This window comes from Apteryx mantelli, chromosome 4 (genome assembly GCF_036417845.1).
Source record: "Apteryx mantelli isolate bAptMan1 chromosome 4, bAptMan1.hap1, whole genome shotgun sequence".
Classification (NCBI taxonomy): Eukaryota; Metazoa; Chordata; class Aves; order Apterygiformes; family Apterygidae; genus Apteryx; species Apteryx mantelli.
The window spans coordinates 85,735,130-85,754,663 of NC_089981.1; the positions used below are offsets into that span (position 1 = coordinate 85,735,130).

At 45.2% G+C, this 19,534-nt stretch overlaps 1 protein-coding gene across 7 annotated transcripts in view; it reads right to left on the reverse strand.

The window, feature by feature from the left end:
* Positions 1-2,870: 2,870 nt before the first annotated feature.
* The window catches only part of KTN1 (kinectin 1), a 55,378-nt gene continuing 38,714 nt past the window's right edge, over positions 2,871-19,534 (reverse strand). For 2 of the 7 annotated variants that reach the window (XM_067295136.1, XM_067295132.1), the window contains 11 exons: positions 18,099-18,188; positions 16,919-16,999; positions 16,385-16,474; positions 16,203-16,295; positions 14,819-14,890; positions 14,211-14,294; positions 13,929-14,012; positions 11,496-11,579; positions 9,523-9,615; positions 4,549-4,672; positions 2,871-3,371 (listed from right to left, as the gene is read on the reverse strand). In XM_067295136.1, coding sequence (XP_067151237.1) covers positions 3,367-3,371; positions 4,549-4,672; positions 9,523-9,615; positions 11,496-11,579; positions 13,929-14,012; positions 14,211-14,294; positions 14,819-14,890; positions 16,203-16,295; positions 16,385-16,474; positions 16,919-16,999; positions 18,099-18,188 — 900 coding nt within the window. In that variant the 3' untranslated portion in view covers positions 2,871-3,366. Of the gene's footprint in view, positions 3,372-4,548; positions 4,673-9,522; positions 9,616-11,495; positions 11,580-13,928; positions 14,013-14,210; positions 14,295-14,818; positions 14,891-16,202; positions 16,296-16,384; positions 16,475-16,918; positions 17,003-18,098; positions 18,189-19,534 lie in introns of all 7 variants that reach the window. The other 5 variants (XM_067295134.1, XM_067295131.1, XM_067295137.1 and 2 more) reach the window with 3 other exon arrangements.

Below are 19,534 nucleotides of genomic sequence, written 5' to 3' on the forward strand. Positions count from 1 at the left end.
CCTTAGAAGATGCCCAGAGCAACACTGATTTCTTACTGATGAAATCACCAAGCTAAAGCTGTCCAAATTTGAGAGAAAATTACTATCAGCTGCATTTTAATCCAAGGCTGGAGAGGACACTGAGACCATACATGATCCATCAACCTTCCCACAGGTCCTGGGGAACCGTCCTAACCTCTCCTCGCCTTTCAGACATGGGATCAGAGTTTGCTCAGTTGGGGTTTTGAGGGATCTTCTTACAGCTGCCTTTAACACCTCTGGAAAGGCAGCCAAATGTTTGCATCTCCTAAAGCAAACAAACAAACAAAAACAACCCTACACTGCATTGAGATTTCACAATAAAGGTCTCACATCCTCTCCTGGGAGGACTTCTGCCAAGAGAGAAGTGAATGACTCTGCAGTTCTCAAACTTTTAAAATAGGCACTGCAGCAGTACCTTCACCTCTGCTCTGCAACTTTGCCCTAAAGATCAAGGGCCTGAAGAGACCACCAAATTTCCAACTCCACCCATACGCTGTCTTCGCTCCTCCAAATGCTGCCCCCACAAAGACTTTCAAGGCACCCCAGAAGCATTTCTTCCATGGACAAGGCACTGTCAGCACTTGCAAAACAATCCTTCTGAGGAAAAAGGGGCATTGCCTTACCTGGAGACCTCAGTTTTCATTTGGATTTGCCCACACCAAAATTAGCCAAGAAACAACCCCAGCTCTAGCCATGCTGCTGGAGGGAGGCAGCATCAACACAGCTGCTCCCCAACCTGCTCTGCCCTTGCAGCAGTGCATCTGGGAGGAGGAGGTCTCCAAATAAATGCAGGTGAATCAGCCCAGCTCCACTTAGCATCTGTGCAACTTCCCTGTTTCTCCATTACCACCATCTTTTCCATATCCAAAAAGGCTCCCGCAAAGCAGCTGTTCCAATCTGAACACAGGGAAGGAGGGATTGAGGGAATTTGCTTGTGCCCATCCACATGCTTTTTGACCAGCAACACACATGGCAAGACAGCATGCAGGAAAGCTCTAAGCACCCCTAGACCAGTTACCCAAGGATAATGGGAGAACTGGGATGTGGTGAGCCAAATCAGGATGAGAAACAGCTCCTTGTGACATTTCCCTGCTGTCCATTGCCCTTCTCCACATGGGGAAAGGAGAGGAGCAAAGAACAGAGCAGAGCTCCAGGAGGAGGCAAAAGAGAGCACAGACCTGGAGGGAGGTGAGCTTCCTGCCAGCTGCATACTAGAAAGCAACCATGACAGCCAGGACGACAACCAAGGCCAGGAACATACAGCTACACCGCAGAGGACCCCAATGCCTTCCTCAGGCTGGATGGATTTGGACTACAAGCCCCTAGCCAGCACTGTCCAAGAGCTGCAGGATGGATATAAGCAGGGTGTTCCTTACCCTGCTTCTCCATACCGGAGAAATTCAAGTCTGCTGTCCTACACAACCACCACCAGCAGCCTCTGCCTCAACCACCAAGTCTTTTACTAAGTGAAACAGCTTTGAAGAAGAGGAAGCTTCTAGCTGGGGCGGTCACAGGGACTCTCCGGACAGGCAGAACTGGAATCAGAGCAACACAACACCCAACCCACAATGCCCAAACTAAGCTCACCTACGCATATGGAACAAACAGCTTCAAAACAATCAAAACTGCATCTATTACGCAGTTACTCACCAAAAAATAGATTTTTGCAGGTGGCTGGACACCTGTCAGAGGATATGCATCCAACCATAACCTGGGCAAGTGTGGAGACCCTCCAGGGCTTGCATTTTCTTGAGACCTAGTTGTAGGGGGTGTCACTGGCGCTAGAAATGCCTACTATTTCAAAGTACCTATAAAACACAGGCTAAAGGCATTCGAGTTTTACTCAATGAAGTAACATCTCCAAGGAATACGATAGTTTACTGACTACAGTTGAAGTCTCAGTAAAGTGCAGCTGTTGTAGAGAACCACAAGTTTTCTGTCCCTGATCTGAGCTCACAGCGGGACTGTCATCATCCAGGAAATTACTGAGTCCATGTAAGGAAGAAACTTCTCCGACTTCTGTCTGGTCAAAGGGGCTGGGTGCTGAAAGGACAAAAAAATTAACAAAAAAATCCCACAAAGGCAGGAGTGTGAAAAGCTCAGGCTGAGCAGTTTGAACCATTTCTAACTTCTGCAATTAATTACCTGTGGCCCCCAACTGTTTTGTTGCCATCTCTCAGATAATCACATCCTCAAGCGTTATCAAAAACTCAGCAAGAACACCTCATTTTGCTTAGGATCCTCACGCAGAACTGGAGAACTCCTCCAAGATGCACACTTAAAAACCCAAAGCAGGGAAGGGCCAACACATCTCCCTACCTTGTCCCATCACAGGCACCCTGCCCAGGTTTGTTCCCAGAAAAGCACTCTGTACCAACAGAGCATCCAAAATCCCCACACACACCTTCCACTGAAGACTCCCATCCAGGAAGCAGGTCCAAGGGCAAGCAGAGATATCCCGCACGCTGACGACAGCCAGATGGGTTTAATCAGACACTTCCACAAGTGCTGGCTTAAAAACTTGGAGGACTGTATGGCAAACTGCTTTATACTCGCTGATTTTGCCAAAGAAAATACATGACGCAGAACCACCAAGAGTCTGCATGATGGTTTGCTGCCGTTTTGTTTTCTTTTTAAACCTTAGCACCCTTTCCTCTACAAACTTCAGAGCAAGACTTCCTTTGAAGCGCCCCAGTTTGCCTCTTTTCAAGCTCGTGCGTTCTCTGCCTCAGCCTCAGCCCAGAGACGCGTATGCTGAGCACGGCTTGACACCTGTCTCAGGGATGGGAAAGGTGGAAATCTCACCTGAGTCCTCACAAACTTCAATTAAAAGAACAGAGCGGAAACACTTTGAATAATAGCATCCCTTTATTTGCTGACACCATTACAAAAACTGATTACATTAGCAACCGAAAAAAAAAAAAAGGAGTGTTTACTTGAGGCTGAAGTCAGAGGCAGCTAATCCCAAAATGTATTTAAGTAAAACAGTGTACAACATCAGTATTAAAATGTTATATTCCATTGGTGACTTTACCGCATTGGAGTTTTCTGAACAAGTTTTATTGAGCAAAATAAAAGATTACGTGTTTACTGTCTCTCCAGGAATGTAAAGGTCTAATTATCCAAACAGTTTTTTTTCTTTTTTATTATAAAACTAAACTCTGGAGGTGCCTACAGAGTTGGTTTTTTCTTTAAATCAGTAGTCTAACAAGGATTAGAAAAGACAAAACTCTGTTCAGTGTTTCTGACGAAGTAGAAAGGGTGAAAACATAAATAAGGCTTTAATTTGGCAAAATATAATACAATGCCTTCTGCTATCCTCAAATTAACGATTCCCCCGTGACTTCATTCTGCAAGAGAAACACAAAACGCCACGTAAGCCGAGCGGTTTCTGAAGAGCAGCGTTCAAGCAAATCCATCTGCAGCCAGCGCGTCGGTTCGGCGGCTCATCCCAGCAGCTTCGTTAGCGTCGGCGCCGGGACGAAGCCCAGAGGGACGAGCGGGGAGGCGGAGGCCTATCCGACGGGAGGCTAAAACAGCCTCGCCGAGGCAGAGGCCAAGACGCCGGCGGCCCCGTCCTCCCACGTGCACGAAGAGCGGCACCAAGCCCTTCCCACGGGACTGGCATCCCCCCACGGTGAGCACCCCACTGCCAGCCCGCAAGAGGAGCTCTGCTGCCCACACTGTGCTACCGAGGCAGGAGCAGGAAAAACTCCTAAATTAGGGGGGGAAAAAAAAGCCAAGTATCCATCCCCACTACATAAGAGGGAGTTTTGGCACTTTTTGTAACAGCCCATTCGCTGCCAAGCCTTTGCCACCTCTCATACTGAGCAGTTCACAACTCGCCTTCAGACCCATCTTACGGCTCATCTAGGAGGGGCTCAGAGCGCACCAGCTTTGCGAGAAAGCTCTGGTGTCTCAAGTTTATCCAACCGCCGGTTAACTTTGGGTCATTTCAGAAGTTAACAGCATGATGTAGGGAACCACAAAAGCCCACGTTTCAAAGTTGGCCATATATTAAAGTAAAAGCCTTGCTCGTGCGCCTATAATTGGATCAAGAGTTCATGCCAGACTGATGCTTTAGATATTCATATCCCCGTGACCACAGCAAGCCGTCATGGCAAACTCAGCGAAGGCCCAGTGGATTACTTTATATTCTCCGTCCCAAAGCACTTGGAGCTCAGAAGCACAGACATTTTGCCCACGCAACTGGCAAGAGGGAAGCAAGGCACGGGCACTGTGTGAAGAAAACTTAGAAAACCTGCTGAGTGAAGAGGCGAGCAGCAAGAAGCAGGGATAAAAAGAATTTCGTGTCCAGACAGACAGGGACACAGGGAAGTGAGATTGGTCCCGGCTAACTGAAGTAGGTATCCAGAGAGAAACAATCTCCTAGAAGCTTTTGATCGATTCCACATAGAAAGTTTCAGATTTCGACACCTGATGTGTTAAATCTGGACAGGGTCCCCCCCCATCCCTCCTCACCCACCCACCCACCCACCCAGCTAGGCAGCCCACGGCCGTTCCTACCTACTAGCTGGTAGTGTTCTCGTCCCTTTGACAGCATTTGGCTTACTGACACAAGCAGCTTCTTGAGATGACCTACATCCTGGTTAAGATTCACCGCCACATTTAGTCTTTTATCAGTCAATTCCTGGAAGGAGGGAAGAAAAAGAAGTCATTAAAAACTCATTTACAATCTAATTATCAAGAAAGTCTAGAATTAGATTCTCCATATAAAATTACAGCTTCTTGCACAGATGGGAACAATTCTTGTAAATCAGAGGGTTATAGCCACATTTAAAGAGAACGCCGTTCAAAGTCAAGAAGCCGTTTCCTGCGCCAAGGAATTACCTGCACGTGCTGAACACCAGCAAGAGCATCACGGGCTCCCAGTCTCCCTGCCCAGGACTCCGCTTACCCACTGGTCCCTAAAAACCCACGCTGACCAGACAGCATGCTTAATTTAACAGGCCTGCAAAGCACGGCAATAGCACGTCCCGGAGAAAGGATGACTTCTGGCACCCCGCAGCTGTAACAACAAGGCTGCTGGACCACCAAAGACTTGGTCTGCACGAGGAGCTGTGCAGGACCCGACAGGCAGCTTGGAGGATAAGTGGATGTTATTTTTTTCGGCAGAATCCTGACAAAACCTTTCAAAACAGCCCGAGAGCAGCACCACTCGCCACCCACCCTGCAGCACCAGCGCGCCGGCCTGGGGCACCTGCGTGCAGGCTGCTGCCGCCTGCCAGCTCTCCCAAGGGTTCCTGCTCTAAGGCCCGGTAAAATCATTATTTCCCAAGCGTACAGTGACACGTGGGCTTGCGTAAAAGGACTTCAAAGTAGCTCAAGCACTAATTGACATGGAGAACTCGAGAAGAAAGCTAGCAAGAGCCAGAAAACTAGTTTCTTGCTCTGTGAAATCAAAACACTGAATTTATTTTTAATATACCATAGAAACAAGAAAAGTATTTTTTCAGGAGTTCAGCAGTTTTGTGTGAATAGGGAAGCGTTACAACCCCAAATGGCCTCTTCCCTCCCCTCCTCCCCCAAAGTCTGTCTTGCCAAGGTAACAGTGACATAATCCCCGTTTTACTACCTTTATCGATTGCTTCCTTTGCGGACATACAAAGGACTCCACATCCAAAACATGCGTTACTATTCCTTATTCAGTTCATAAGGCAGACGTGCAGGTATACCTAAGAGAACCTCCCTTGAAAGAATTCCCCAGCTAAAAATAAGCAAGTTGACCTTGGTGGCTGTGATACAGAACTACTCAGCTCTCCACATGAACACCGAGAGGTGTTCGCAAGCGCTCGGCAGCGGCCAACCCTGTCCAACCGAAAGCGTTTTTTACAACCAACTTCAGTGGCAACAGAATTGGACTGATGCATCATACTGTTGCAAAACTCTCCCTGGAGTTTAAGGAAAATTAGAGCAAGTTCAGAGAAGGCCACTTTCAGACCGCCCATCCGGCCAGCGTTGCGGCTAGAGCTGCCTGCAACGCAGCGAGGGCAGTAAATCAAACTCAGCCACCTGCACCATTACAGGCACGATTCTGGGCTCAGGCAAGAGAGCAAAGCAATACATGGCACAGCTCTTGCTTGAGTGCAACCGGTGAACATTTTTTCCACTGTAAAAATCATTGGGAATCTGTACGAGGGTGGCTTTAACCTATTTTACCCATATTAAAGTAGAAAATCAGATTCAACTCTGTCAAGACTGAGAATTCACTTACAGATCTCATGCGGACAAATGGAAGTAGAAAGGCAAATCCAAAGAGCATCGGAGCAAATGAATGAGTCACAGCACTGACCCATACTGCTGGCGATGGGAGTGCATGTGCATTAGGGTGGAAACCATCACGAGCAGAAGGAGCCTTTCAATTCGCTCAGCCCCCCTTTCCGGAAAGAGCTCTCCTCTCCCTTATTTAGCTCTCCGCTTCCCCCCCTGTATTTTATGGCTGACTAATATCAGTCAGCATTCACTCGTGAATTATAAACATATGCCCAGTCCTCCTGGGGCCAAATCCTGCCCAGCTAAGGATGGATTGGGGCTCAACACCACCCAACCCCAACCGCAGACAACCAGGGCTGTGGGTACGTCTGCAGTTCGGATCTCCCTCCCGACAGGCACTGAACCGACACGTCCATCTCCAGCAGGCTTTACGTGACGTAGGGCACTTGGTTTTCAGCGATGGAGTGTTTTACGTAGGGATTTGGGGAAAAAAAGCATTAGGCTGCATATAAGCCTCAAAATAAGTTTACTGCCTAGGAAAGCAGCTGAATATAAATGGCTTCCTTAAAGCATACTAAAAGGCACCTTCAGTATTATCTAGTTCCATAAGTGACAAGGAAGTTGATTAGAAAACCCAAATGATCCATTTTTAAGTAGAGAGAAAAGCAGTCTAAAGAAAACACACAGACTGTGTTTGAAGGTTTTCGCAAGCATCATTCCTCAGTTTTGTGGGTTGGTTCCCGTACCCAGAAGGAACAAATATGCTCATTTTCAAGCAAGCGTTCTCAGGTCCTTTTTAAAAACAGAAGAGACTGTTGCTAGGTAGAAGTGGCTGGAAGACTTTCTTTTTTAGTCCGAGAGCTATTTTAAGCTGGGTTTTTAGGCTTCTGGGGAGACAGCTCTTTTTAAAAAAAAAGAAAGCAAAAAGGGAAGACGACAAAGACAATGTTCTAATTTTAGTCTCTGGCGATGGCTACCTATTTAAAGCAGTGCTTAGACAATTAACATTTTCTACTAATGAAGATTTAATTACAGGTTTATTGGGACTTTATTTTTCCCCATTCCTCTTGAGAAAAGAGGATCTGACATTCTGCAGGAATCCTGCTTGGGGTTCCAACATGCCCATGCAGCTATAGCAGAGCAATGCATACGCCAGGGGGGTCGCGCAAGCTGTTACAGCTAAAGCAATTAAATCAGAGTAACATCCTTAGGCCACAGCAGGGCACATCTAAGGACACCTGGCTTAGGAGCACTCGCCAGGTGTTGCCAACCAGGAAGCGCCACGGCCAATGGCACAGGAACAACTTGGATAAGCAACTGCCGTCCAGCAGAAGCAAGCAGCTCATAGCACCACGCTCCTGCTATTTGCAACTACAGCAGTTGTGGGCCACCACCAAACTTCCTACCCTGCGCGTCTGCAGACTTGGCCAGCGTGTTAACATAAGCCTGCACCACTGCCATGTTTGCAGAGCTTATGAGAGGCATCCAGTGCGTGTTTGCAAATGACATTGATCCCAAGAGGCTGAGCAGAGCTCCAAGAGGAGGGCGAATGGGCAGGATGAGGGCTCTCTGCCTAGTCAGCTCGTATTATCAGCCCTGCCCCAGGTCCAGTCAAGGTGGGAGAGCATCTCAAAGCCTCCTTGAGCCTGCCTTTCCTGCTCCCTGTCAGTCCCTAGCATTAAGCCAAAATGGAGGTCATCACAAGGGCACAGCAGAGGGCAAGCAGGTTGGCTTTGGCTTTATGAGGGCTCTTCCTCTCCCATCTGCTGCAGGCAGGGACATGGAGCACCCACGTGTCACTCACCATCACCAGCCGGCCTCCCGCTGGCAGCACAAGGGAGGGCTTGGCAAATCGAACATCCTCTCCAGGAAACCCACTCACAGAGCTGAAACATGAGTGGTCTCAGAGGCCCAGCTGCATCTCCAGCTCTTGGCATGGTTAGCCCACAACGCAACAGCCAAACAGCATCCCTGACTGATCACTCTGCAGAAAAACCATTTCATTTCTGCTAATGCCTACAAAGGCAAAGGCTTTTCTACAGTGCTCCTTAGAGAACTCCAAGCCTCCTCTTGTAGCTGAAGCAGCTACTTATTTTCAGCAGCTAAAAGGAGTCGATATAAATTATTTGTCCTACAAGCAAGTGCTCCTCTACCCCTCAGACTACAGCATTTCCTTCTACTCTATCCATCAGAAGAAAATGGGTAATGAGTTCCATTGACACCACTTAGCTGTACCAAATGTGCTGGGAAGACATCTGTTTTAGCCTTCTACTTCTCAGCTGCCTTCTGGAAAGCTATTTTGAAGCCGATGGCAAAGCTCTTGTTTCCAGAGACAGGAAAGCCCAGTTTCTGAACCCAGGACTCAGCAGCTTGTACAGGTGGTGCCTTTTTAGGGCCAATACTAAAAGAACTGGCTACACAAGCAGTTCAGCAGTCACCCACATGCTTCACAGGTGAGTTACCTGCAGAGGTGAAAGCAGACCATGCCAGACGGAGTCCACCCAACTCCAGACCTCGCAAGTGCAACCCCATTACTGGAGGCTATAAAAAACACCTTTGGTCTGGAGAGTCAGCCACCCACAGCATGAGGCACTGCTCGCATTTGTTGCCTGCTAAAGCTCAGACTAGTAAGATTTTGCTGCTGGACCAGGTCAAGGTCAGCACAAATTCCTAGGAGCCAGGGTCAGCTGAAGTTGAATTCAGGCACCTACCTACGGCTAACAACAAGCTCTTGTCCACACTGCAGAGGACCAGAAGGTTCAGTGTTTTGACACTAGACCGCATGGCCTACAATACCGAGGCACTCCAAGACAGCCATCTTCCTCAGCAAGTGCCAGCCCAACACTTAATATTTTAAGCTCATTTAGTTATCAGCAGATTTATTTTTAGCCTCCTTTAATGAGCAAACAAGTTGGGGACTCTTCCCCATACTCTCCCCACTTTTGCCTAAACCAAACCAACAACCCTTTGGAAGCCCAGGTCTCATGTACAGAATCTCTTCCCTTCCTCCTTGCAAGCTTGGTACATGGGACAGAAGTCACTATCCAGATGACAGCAGAACTCCCAGAGCTTAGAAAAACATCTGCATCCCCAGGATACAGCTCCAAAACACCACAATGACAAGTTGTAAACTAGGAAACTTCATCAAGCCTTAATTTTCTGTCAGCAGCACATGTCCTGTTCCTTTGCTGGAGCTCACTTCCCAAAGTCCATAATTCGCATGAGATTGGCGGTGCCCCCGGGGATGGACTCAAAGGAAACACTCACCGACTCTGTGCAAACGTCGCTGTTCTCAATAACATTGGCATCCCCAGCAGCTTTTCCAATTTCTCTCTCAAGAGATGCCAAAGACTCCTGGGCCTGTGGGGGGAACACAGAGAAGGCAACTACTAGCAAAGGCTGAACAGCAAACCCCTGTCTCTCCACGAGCGCTAGAGGCACAGGAAATCATTCTTCTGGAGGAAATCTGTTTTATGCCAGACTCACTCAGGGGACCAACGCGTTTTCTGAGATTGACATGTCTCCTTATAATCAGCATGTTGCATGTCAGCCTGCCTGCATTTGAAAGCAATTCTAGGGGGATGCTTTAATAGTCTCACATCAAGTCATTAGGTAAAAATTGCACAGCAATTTTTTTTTTCCACGTTAGAGTGTAGCACAGGCAGGTCTCCAAAATCCTGATTGTAAATCTACATTTATACAGATCTGCACGAACCAGGGACATCAGCTCAGCTCACTTCAGAGCAGCTGGAGGTTATGTGTGAGCAAAGTGTTGTAAACACCTTATCTCAACAGGTCTCCTTTCATCTTTTCACCCTCTCACAGGGCTTCTGTGGCCATTTGTCCCTGTCCCAGGACAAGGGCTGCCTCCTACCCCAGCCACAGCTCTCTTTCAGCATCCACTCCTTCCAGTCCTGCAGGAACCCAACCTGACCTCCTTCCCTCCCTTCTTTCTGCCACCTTTCCTTCCTGAGCTACATAGCTGAATTTCTGGCTCAGCTTCTGCTTTTGATGAAAGCAGTTCAGCCTTGGGGATCACCTCTCAGAAAGCACTGTGGGGTAGAGCCCCTCCAGCTTGCCAGTTTGGCCAGATCAGCCCTTGCTTTGCCTCCCTCCTCTGCCTCCAGTCACAAGCCATGTGCTATTGCTTTCTAAGCCGTTTTCAGCTATTCTCACCTTCCTTAAGGCGAGACTCACCATCCGTCCCCCATCCTTTGCTTCATGCCCTCCGCCCACCCCCAAACAAGCTTTGGGCCGTCTTCGTTAAGCCTCCTTCAGCCTGCCTTCTGCCACGAGGGCCCAAACTTCACAAGCAGGCACACTGCCAGGGCACCAAGACCAGCGCTGATCCAGTCAATTAGCCCATTTGTCCACCACTGACAGGCCTTAGAGTAACCCAAGAGACAGGCTAGCTCTAGAAGGTATCTAAGAGTTGCTGTTAAAACCAAAGCACTAGCAACCCATCTTACTAAAATTAACCCAACTAAATCCACCCTTTGCATGTTGCTTCCAAGCTTTATATGCTACGCTCATGGCCAAAAAAACAGCATCACAGAAGGAACAAGGAGGCGTTATACGATCTGGAGCCAGGCCGCAGCTACTCTGCGGATTCTTGTCTGCGTTTATCAGTCCTCCCATGAGAGGTATTCACTGAGATCTGTCAAACTTGAAGATTTCCCTTTAAGCAGCCACTGAGGAACATCAGAGGTAACCCACCTGTCTGTCTCATCAAGATTGCATAGAGCTAACTGTGAAGACTTGCAGTGTCCTGGGTTATAGCCAATTTGTAACCACTTGCAAGTAGGCTGACAGCTTGTAACCCAACTTGCAACCACTGATTTGAGAATGGATTTAACTGCTCCAGTATGCAGTGGCACGGGGACTGCGGGATGCTTTTTTGTTCGGTTAGGTTTCTTTATTTAAAGAATGATCAGTCAACCCCAAATCATCACTTATTCCCATTGGCACAAAATTATCATGAACAAGAGATGCTTTCAAGAAGGAGAATTAAACAGAACTGTTTGTTGCATTTTATCATTTCAGCAGACACACAGGTATCTTGGATCAGCTCTTATATCCACAATCCCAGTCACCTGGGGAACCAGTAAGTAGAGCAAAAACCCCACAGGGCAGGCAGGCAGCTCAAACTGCTGGAACCACATTTTCCAGCACTGCTAAACTACAAATTGTGACAGCTTCTACAATATTTAAATCTGTGACTGTTAAAAAACCGTGCTTACCTTGGGCAAGTCACCAGCTACCTTCTGCCTCTCATTTTGATCAATTTTGAGTTTTGATAGTGTTTCATTTAACTGTGTTTTCAGCTGTAAAATAGTAAAAAAGAAAATCAGTTTCCCCCCCCCGCTTTAATCCATCTCCCTTGGGGATTAACCCAGTGCACACTGACTGCAGAGGGAGTACGATTACTAACAATTACACACACTGGATTAGTCAACAGGTATGATGAGGTTTACAAGGACAGTCAAGGAAGAGAGACTCCATCTGTAAAGATAAATGTAAAGAATGGAAACTACAGAAAAAAAGACAGGGTTATCAACTTGATTACAAGCGGTTTCAACTTTTAAACTATATTGCCAAAAAGAATATTAGCAATACGGAATATCCTTAAGCTTCTCTAGCATTCCTATCACAAGTCAGTCCAGATTTCAACTTAATTCACAACAAATATGCAAAAATGTAAGCTGTCATCTTCCTAATTCAGGCTAAATAGTCACTTTACTGCTGAATAAACTAAAAACTCTACTTGTCATCTTAATAAAGCACCACTTATTACAACAATGTTGACTTAACCAGTCTGTTAATGTCACATCAAGGAATGAATCACTGACAGGGGTATATTAAATTGTCGATTGTGCTTAGACTCAATCCAAAAAGTGAAACTATTTCAGTCAAGAGGGATGAATCCTTTATACTGGCTGTCCTTAAAATACAGCCTTCCAAAGAAAGGATATAAACATTTTTTAAGAATATTTCGATTGCTCTTCAACACAGCACACAGAACCAGCCACAGCACTTAAGGCTCGAGCCTCAAACAGGCACACTAACAAGGAGCTTGAGTGCCAATTTTGTTGGATTTGAGACTCTGAAGTGCGCTGTGCTAATGTTCACTATTCCTGCTGTCAATCTTCTTGGGAACCAGCAGGGGATTAAAGAAGTGAACAATAGGCTACTCAGAGCGCTGAATTCTCACTAATTCCAAACCCCTGCATTATATTTGTCTCGGACTCGGAAGGTTCCCCCCTTTGCAGCACCTGGACTAGCGCGTGCTGTTTTTCTGCAGTTCGGGGAAGCGCTGTTGGGCTCCTCTGCAGCTTCATCTTCTCTTCCCAGTTCACCTTATAAATTAGTGGGAAATTCTGAAATCCCATCATTTCTCCTCCTCAGCCTCCTGCCTCTTACAAAAACACTCATATAAACTGGACAGCATTCCCAAGCTGTTTGCATGGAACTTGTTTACCACTTCCTCACGCTTCAACCAGCACAGCATCATCAGACTGCGGAGTCAAGCTGCCCTGCTAGGGAGCTCAGCTTTTCAAGCTTTTGTTGTTACAGACATAATAGATTGTTACCTCTTATATTCAAGAGGTTGGCATTTGCTGATTAATTCTAAGATGTGTGTTCAGTTCCCATTTCCCTTGCTTTCAAAACAAGAGGCTTCAGTTGCTGAGGCAGGATGTTAATCAGTGCTATACTAGGCTTGCCAAGCATACTAAAAAACAGTCTACTTAAGTTTAAATTAACTATTTTAACGCAGTTACATTAGTGGTGGTACCCTGGCAAGACCAGCAGTTAGCCGGCAGTGACAGGTTGTCCCATCAGCTACTCTAAAATCCACCAGCAAAGACGTGGTGGCAGAAAGAACCTTCCCTGATTCTGGCTCAAAAGCACAAGGAAAGCTCGATTCAACACAAGCAGAGGAAGGATCAGACTGCTCCTGCAGACTCAAAAAAAGCATGTTACTCTGGAAACAAATGAGAATTGAAAGGACTCAGACTGTAAAATCATGCATCTTTGGGGCTGCAGGTCTGGCATCACTTAATTCAACCCCTTCTTGAGAAACTTGCTTTAGGAACATTAAATGCTAAAGAGCATATCCAGCCAAAACACAACCTACATGGTGGTGCATGCCACAACCCAGAACAGTTGTTCTGCCACATCAGGACGCCGACTGCTCAGTGGCTGGACACTCAGAACAAACCTAACATTGTTTTGGCCAATTTCTGCACATACAGAGGAGCACGGAAGAGGCACTCCACTGTCAGGCTTACATAGACATCACAGTTGTATCCTCAAAAGCTTTGAGGAGACAACCAGAGGATAATCCTCAAATTAAACTGATGAGAGCACAACTTCTGTTGCCCCAAAGACATTCTATTCGCAGCTACACGTGTCTACACTGTGTAAAACATTGATTCTCAAGAAGTTTCAGATATGAAAGTCCTAAAGACTTTGGAAAAAGTCTCAAGAACCAGACATGCTATTGTTAGGAGCAGAGAGAGACAAATTGTAAAAGTCAGACTACATAAATGATTGCAATGGACAAAAATATCAAGCTGAAGAGGTTAGCAGAACAGACAGGATTTGGAATAAGTCTCCGCTTCGTAAGTATGCTGGGAGCCTAGTTTGTGCCCAGCGGAGAACAAGCTTCTTACCAAATTTAACTCTTCATTCTGTCTTACTGCTTCAGAATATGAATCATCAAGTTTTTTCTGCAATTCAGTCAACAGATCTTTGAGCTGAAATGAAGTTTAGAGTTTTAGGATTTGTCTCCTTAGGATGCCCACTTTTCTTCTGCTCAGTTATTAGTGTGTCGCTCTACCCTAAGGTCACAAGCATACAAACTCCTCAGCCACAGAGGCTAAGCACTTGATTAGTTTGTCAGCTGACTGGTAACCAAACAAAAGAAAAAGGACAGTCTGGTCAAATATGTTTACCTCTCTGACTTCTGAAACATAAGTAGATCGTTCTATTTCTGCCTTTTCTAGTTCACTTTCCAAATGTTCTCTCTCTTTTTTAAGCTAGAAACAGAAAAACAGAGTTAAAATGGACATTTTCAGTCTTTGCTTTACAGTATCGTTTCTTAATTTATTATTAGCTGCAAGTTTCTATCAAATACTCCATGATATTTAGAGCGCCTTTCAAAGCTGGCGATTGCACAACACACAGATTTAAACTGTTACACTTCAAAAGTAACTTGATTTTTGAACATAAAAGAATCAAGCCCAAGATTATCGAAAAGCAGATACATCAAAGTAAACTGCTTGGCCTCCCAAACAAAAGGCCCCACTTCCCAGAGCCTCAGCATCCAGTGGACAAGTAGTGAAGTGTTAAAAAATAAAAACTAAAACTAAAAAAAAAGAGACAACATTTCCTAGGGCTCAACTTTATCCATCTGCTTCTCGAAAAACACTGGCCAAGAAGTTCCAATTAAACTACAACACAAACTGCACTACATGCAAGAGCGGTCCCAATATGTTCAAATTTAGAACACAAGCTTAAACCATGTTTTAAAGTTTCAAAGGGAAGAAACATCTGCACGTACAGTTTCAACTTCTTTGACTTCTTCCTTTAACCTCTCTACCTCGTGCTCCAAAGGAACGACCGAAGAGCGTAACTGCAGTTTAAGAAAGATAAATACATTATTTAATTGGATTGGTCTAAGGCAAACTCTCCATATGCACACAGACTTGCTTCTATGGTTTAAAAACATTAAGGATGATGAAATCGTGGTGACTGCAAATAAAACAAGACACTCAATTCAGTATATCAAGTCTCCATCATAACATACTCACACCTTTTCTGTCTTTCGCCCAAAATAAGGAGTGCTCTGACAGATATTTGGAGCTAGATGACAAATGTTGGGATACTAGGACTAAGCTAGCTGTCTGTTATTCGCAGTAAGGGAAGTATCCTTCAGTCACTTTACAACGAAGATAGTCTGCGTTCATGAACTATACATAGCTAAACCCAGCATATTTAGCCACATTAGAGACTGCATAAGTGTAGCAGATGGTAGCACATCTACAGTTCAAGAGCTGACAGCCTGTTACAAGCCCCTCAAAACAAAAGGTTTTGAATTCATCTACATGTTTGTTTCAGGCTCATATCCCGGCACTCAAATTTGCAAAGCAGAAGTAGTTAAGAAATTTCTTTCAAAAAAATCAGTTTGACCTACTTTAACTTTAGATTGGGAAAGAAACATAAAAGGCTTTTCTCCTGCCACCTTTGCTAACAACAGAGCCTTCCCAAAAAGAAAAGCTCTGCAAGCAATTTCAAGTGTAATTAGTTGACCGTAATGGATTTTAAGTGCTATTTTAACATCTTCAAAAAACCGCTTATGATTATAGGATATTTAAACCTTAGCGCAAGCAGTCTGTATCTCTTCACAAGTGGACTTTTTAAAAAGAGGTGGCTAACAAATACAGTTTGAGTTGCCAGGATCAGAAACATCCATACTCCTGGGCACATTAATGGATCATGTGTATTTTCCGAGTCTTGGGCTTCCTATCCCACCTGGCATTACTATTACTATGCACTATTTGGCTGCTTCCTGCATCACCTGCAAAGGAGTGTGCCAAGGACTTAATAGACCAGTTAAAGACCTCACACCCATGCTGTTTGTTCTCGCTGCTTTGAAGATGGCAACTGGAATTACTCACAAATCCAAAGATACCAACAATTCCCTCACTTCTTAGTGTTTTTTTTTCTTTTTTAATAGAAAGATGTCTCAAAAAATAAATAAATAAATCGCTGCCCAGCATGAAAATAAGTGTCACAGCACTGGAAGTCCTACTGTCACAAAAAGGGATATTATACCCCTTGCTGACTTCACCTTTTTCATCTGCTAGCCTTTGCGGCACTCAAACACCCTCTGACTTCAAAGGGAAATTGCCTGGCCATCCCAAAAGATAAATCTTCAGAAATACCTGCTTAAGTTCCTTTTGTGATTCTTCAACTTTTATTTTCCATTTACTCTCTTCCTCTTCCACGCTCCTCTGTAGCCTTTGTAAAATCCCCTCCTAAGAAGAGAGGGCAGTTTGAACACCTACAGCCGAGGAAAGGCGGCTTGCAACTTCACAAGGTACAAGCGACCACGCATGCTGCTTACCGTCTCTGCCAGAACCGACTTGTATTTCTCACAGTCCAGTTGCAACAGCGTGTTCATTCCCTCAGCCTCCTTCAACTTCTGCTCCATAGCCTGTCAAAGGAGAAGAGAGACCAGCAAAGTTATGCCTCTGCTGTCAGGCTTGAGCTCTATTATTGTCACAAGCAAGCTGTTATTATTTACATCGGCAGGTCCTTCTTTCCATCCTACACAAAGACACCAATATCAAGTGCAACTTTTCACTGCTCAGTTGCAGTCATCACGCAAGTTACTGTAGTAACTTGCTGAGTTGCCTGAAAACAAACCATTTCCTTGGAAAGGGACCAGGGATTTTTATTTCATTAACATTTTCACAACTCCACAAGGTCCTTTTAGGCGTTTTAAATACATTCCTTCCTTACAAGATGCAAATATTTATAAAACAGTTTTCTTATCACCGGTTAACTCATTTGAACCTCACAGTACAGAGCACGATTTGCAAGAATTGTAGCGTGGAATATGCCACGCACAAGGAAGCTCTCCACTGCTTGCGCTTACCTTGACCTCCTCGGATCCCAAGGCCCCTCGCAGATATTCTTTAGCCATCTTTTCAAACCCACATATCCATTCGCTATGACTCTGCTGGGAAATACACTCTGTTAGAGCTACAAGCAACCTCAATAAATTTATCTTCAGGACATTTGTCTCCCAACTGCACGATTGTGGAAGAGTGTTTCGGCACTGGAATTCCCACGAGCTAACGTACAGCCCGACAGGAGTTGTTCATCTAGTACCGCACACAGCCAAGCTGACAGTCCACAGGCAGCAATCCAGGAATACAAAGTACAGCTGAGACACAGCTCACAGGGGCTTGGAGCTACCGAAATATGACTGGGTCAAAGGTCTACCTGCAAGTCTCAGGGCTCTACAGCAAATATTTGAAGACTTAAAGAAGTGTTTTCCAAAATCCATGAATAGTTAAAGTGGACTCTTTCAATGGGATTCACTATCAAGACAGATTGATAAACAAAAGTCATTTTTTAGAGACCTCCTAGTTCATCGTGACACTAACTTCAGAACCCTGAGAATATTTTAAAGTATGAATATTCAAAAACTCTTTATGGTACACATTACGAGTCAACCACAGAGCTGGTTTTCTAGCCTCAGCTCACATCATTCACACAACCTAAACCAGGCAAACACAGGTTTCCTTTGCAAACCGCTGAAAGCCACCGAGAACACAAAACTGGAAGTCGGTGATTTTCAAAGAGGCTTTGGGAACAAAATAAACACTTTGGAGATATATTAACTGCCCTCGATGCAGCACAGCCCCTGTAGAAAGGGCATTCAGCAGTTATTGGCACAGCAGTCTGGGAAGCTGGATTCCCATTGCGCCTAGACAGTGAATAAACATGCAGTAGACTTTATCTGCTCTTCAAAATTTACTGTCTTGGAGACAAGATAACACAGGCAGATGAAACAGATGTTGGTGAGGTAAAAAACAAGATAACGATAACATGGTGGGGTGGGTTTCTTTGGTTTAACACTTTTCTTAAGGTAATTGTCTGTACTCAGAGTGAAGCTCTTTGCTGCCAGCAAGTACATACAGCACCAGCAGAAAACAGTCATTTCCCACTGTAAACGTCTTGGGGCGAAAGGGACCGCGGTTTAGCGCTCGGGATTGCCCAGCGCAACAGGAGCGGAGCTCCCCGGCAGCACGGACGGCTGCTTCTCTTACCACGTTAGAAGGAAGAGACACCTTAGGGAAGAGCTTCTGGAGAAGTTCTCGCGTCTCCATCTCGGCAGCTTCCAAATGCTGCTGCCTCTCCTAAACCAAGAGAACAGCTCACATGAAATTGGGAAACACACTCCCCAGACCTGGCAATACCCTCTTCTAGGCCTAAAGTTTAACCCAGAAAAATCATTTTTGAGTGAAAGAGGCTCCACAGCCTCTAAAATTGCCAGTAACTTGCTTCAAAAATTGACATTAAATTGCTTCGGAATTTGGCCTTCACATTTGTTCATGCTTTTAAGCTATTATCCATGAAGCTCTCCTCCAAGCTAGCCTGTTCCTACAGAATTTACACCATCATTCGATTGTTTACAACACAAACTAACCAGTGCTGAGTAACCGTATACACGGATCACACCAACCCTTCCACTCAAATAAGCTGAGCAACATCTCAAAAACAGTAAGTTTGATTAACATTTAAAGAATCCATACTTGTTCTAAACAACTTTATGGTAGAAAAAAAATTTTGCTATAAATTAACATCACTACATCAAAACAGAATTAAAGTTGAACGGAAAATTTGTGTCAATGCACATTTGAACCAGGCCAAGAAAGCAATACTGCATCTTCTAAATATTACTTTTAAGTACTTAACAGGGAGACCCTTACATCCTCCTTCCCCAAGCTTGGATGGAATGGGTAATAATTATTAGAGCTGTGTGACAATCTCCAGGTTTTCTTTGTCATCGCTCTGCAAACTAAAAAAAAGAAAATCCACAGAGCCAAGAGACCCCACAGATCTCTAGTTACTTTGAAATTTATTTAGCATTAGAAGACAACCAGCCGCGGGGTGTTTGTTTGCTGTGCTTGTGGCAGATAGGTTTATTTAGGGTTAGGCTATACAACACTCCTTACACTCAGGCTCCCAGTTAAGTTTAAATATAGAAAGCTGGGACCCCTCTGCATAAGGCAGCCTTCACGATCCATCCCTCACTAGTATTTGATTTTCTTTTTATTTAATGTCAGTGTTACTGAGCCTTGCTGCTCTGAGTTCCTCTACCGTAAGAGAGCGCGGTGGCATTAGTAGGTTGAAATTCAGAAACAGAAACAGACAGGAGACATCGGGCTGCAAAATTGTGCCAAGTGTGTTAGTTTTCGGCAATTCGGGAACCGCCAGCGAGCGGCCACTTAATCAAAACCTTTAGACTGCAAGAGAAAGCAGAGGAGCGTTTAAGACACAGCAAAAGCACTTGCACAAATTCTCCGAACGCTGGGCTGAGCCAAGAGCGGAGACGTCTCGGAAACACCGGCACACAATCCCAGAGCAGCGCTCGTCTGCTTCTGGCTACCTGACTTGTGTTTTAAAGTTATTTGGATGCTTTTTGAATTCTGCACGATGACAATTAACACCAGACCGGGCTCATAACAAATACAAGCGCTTT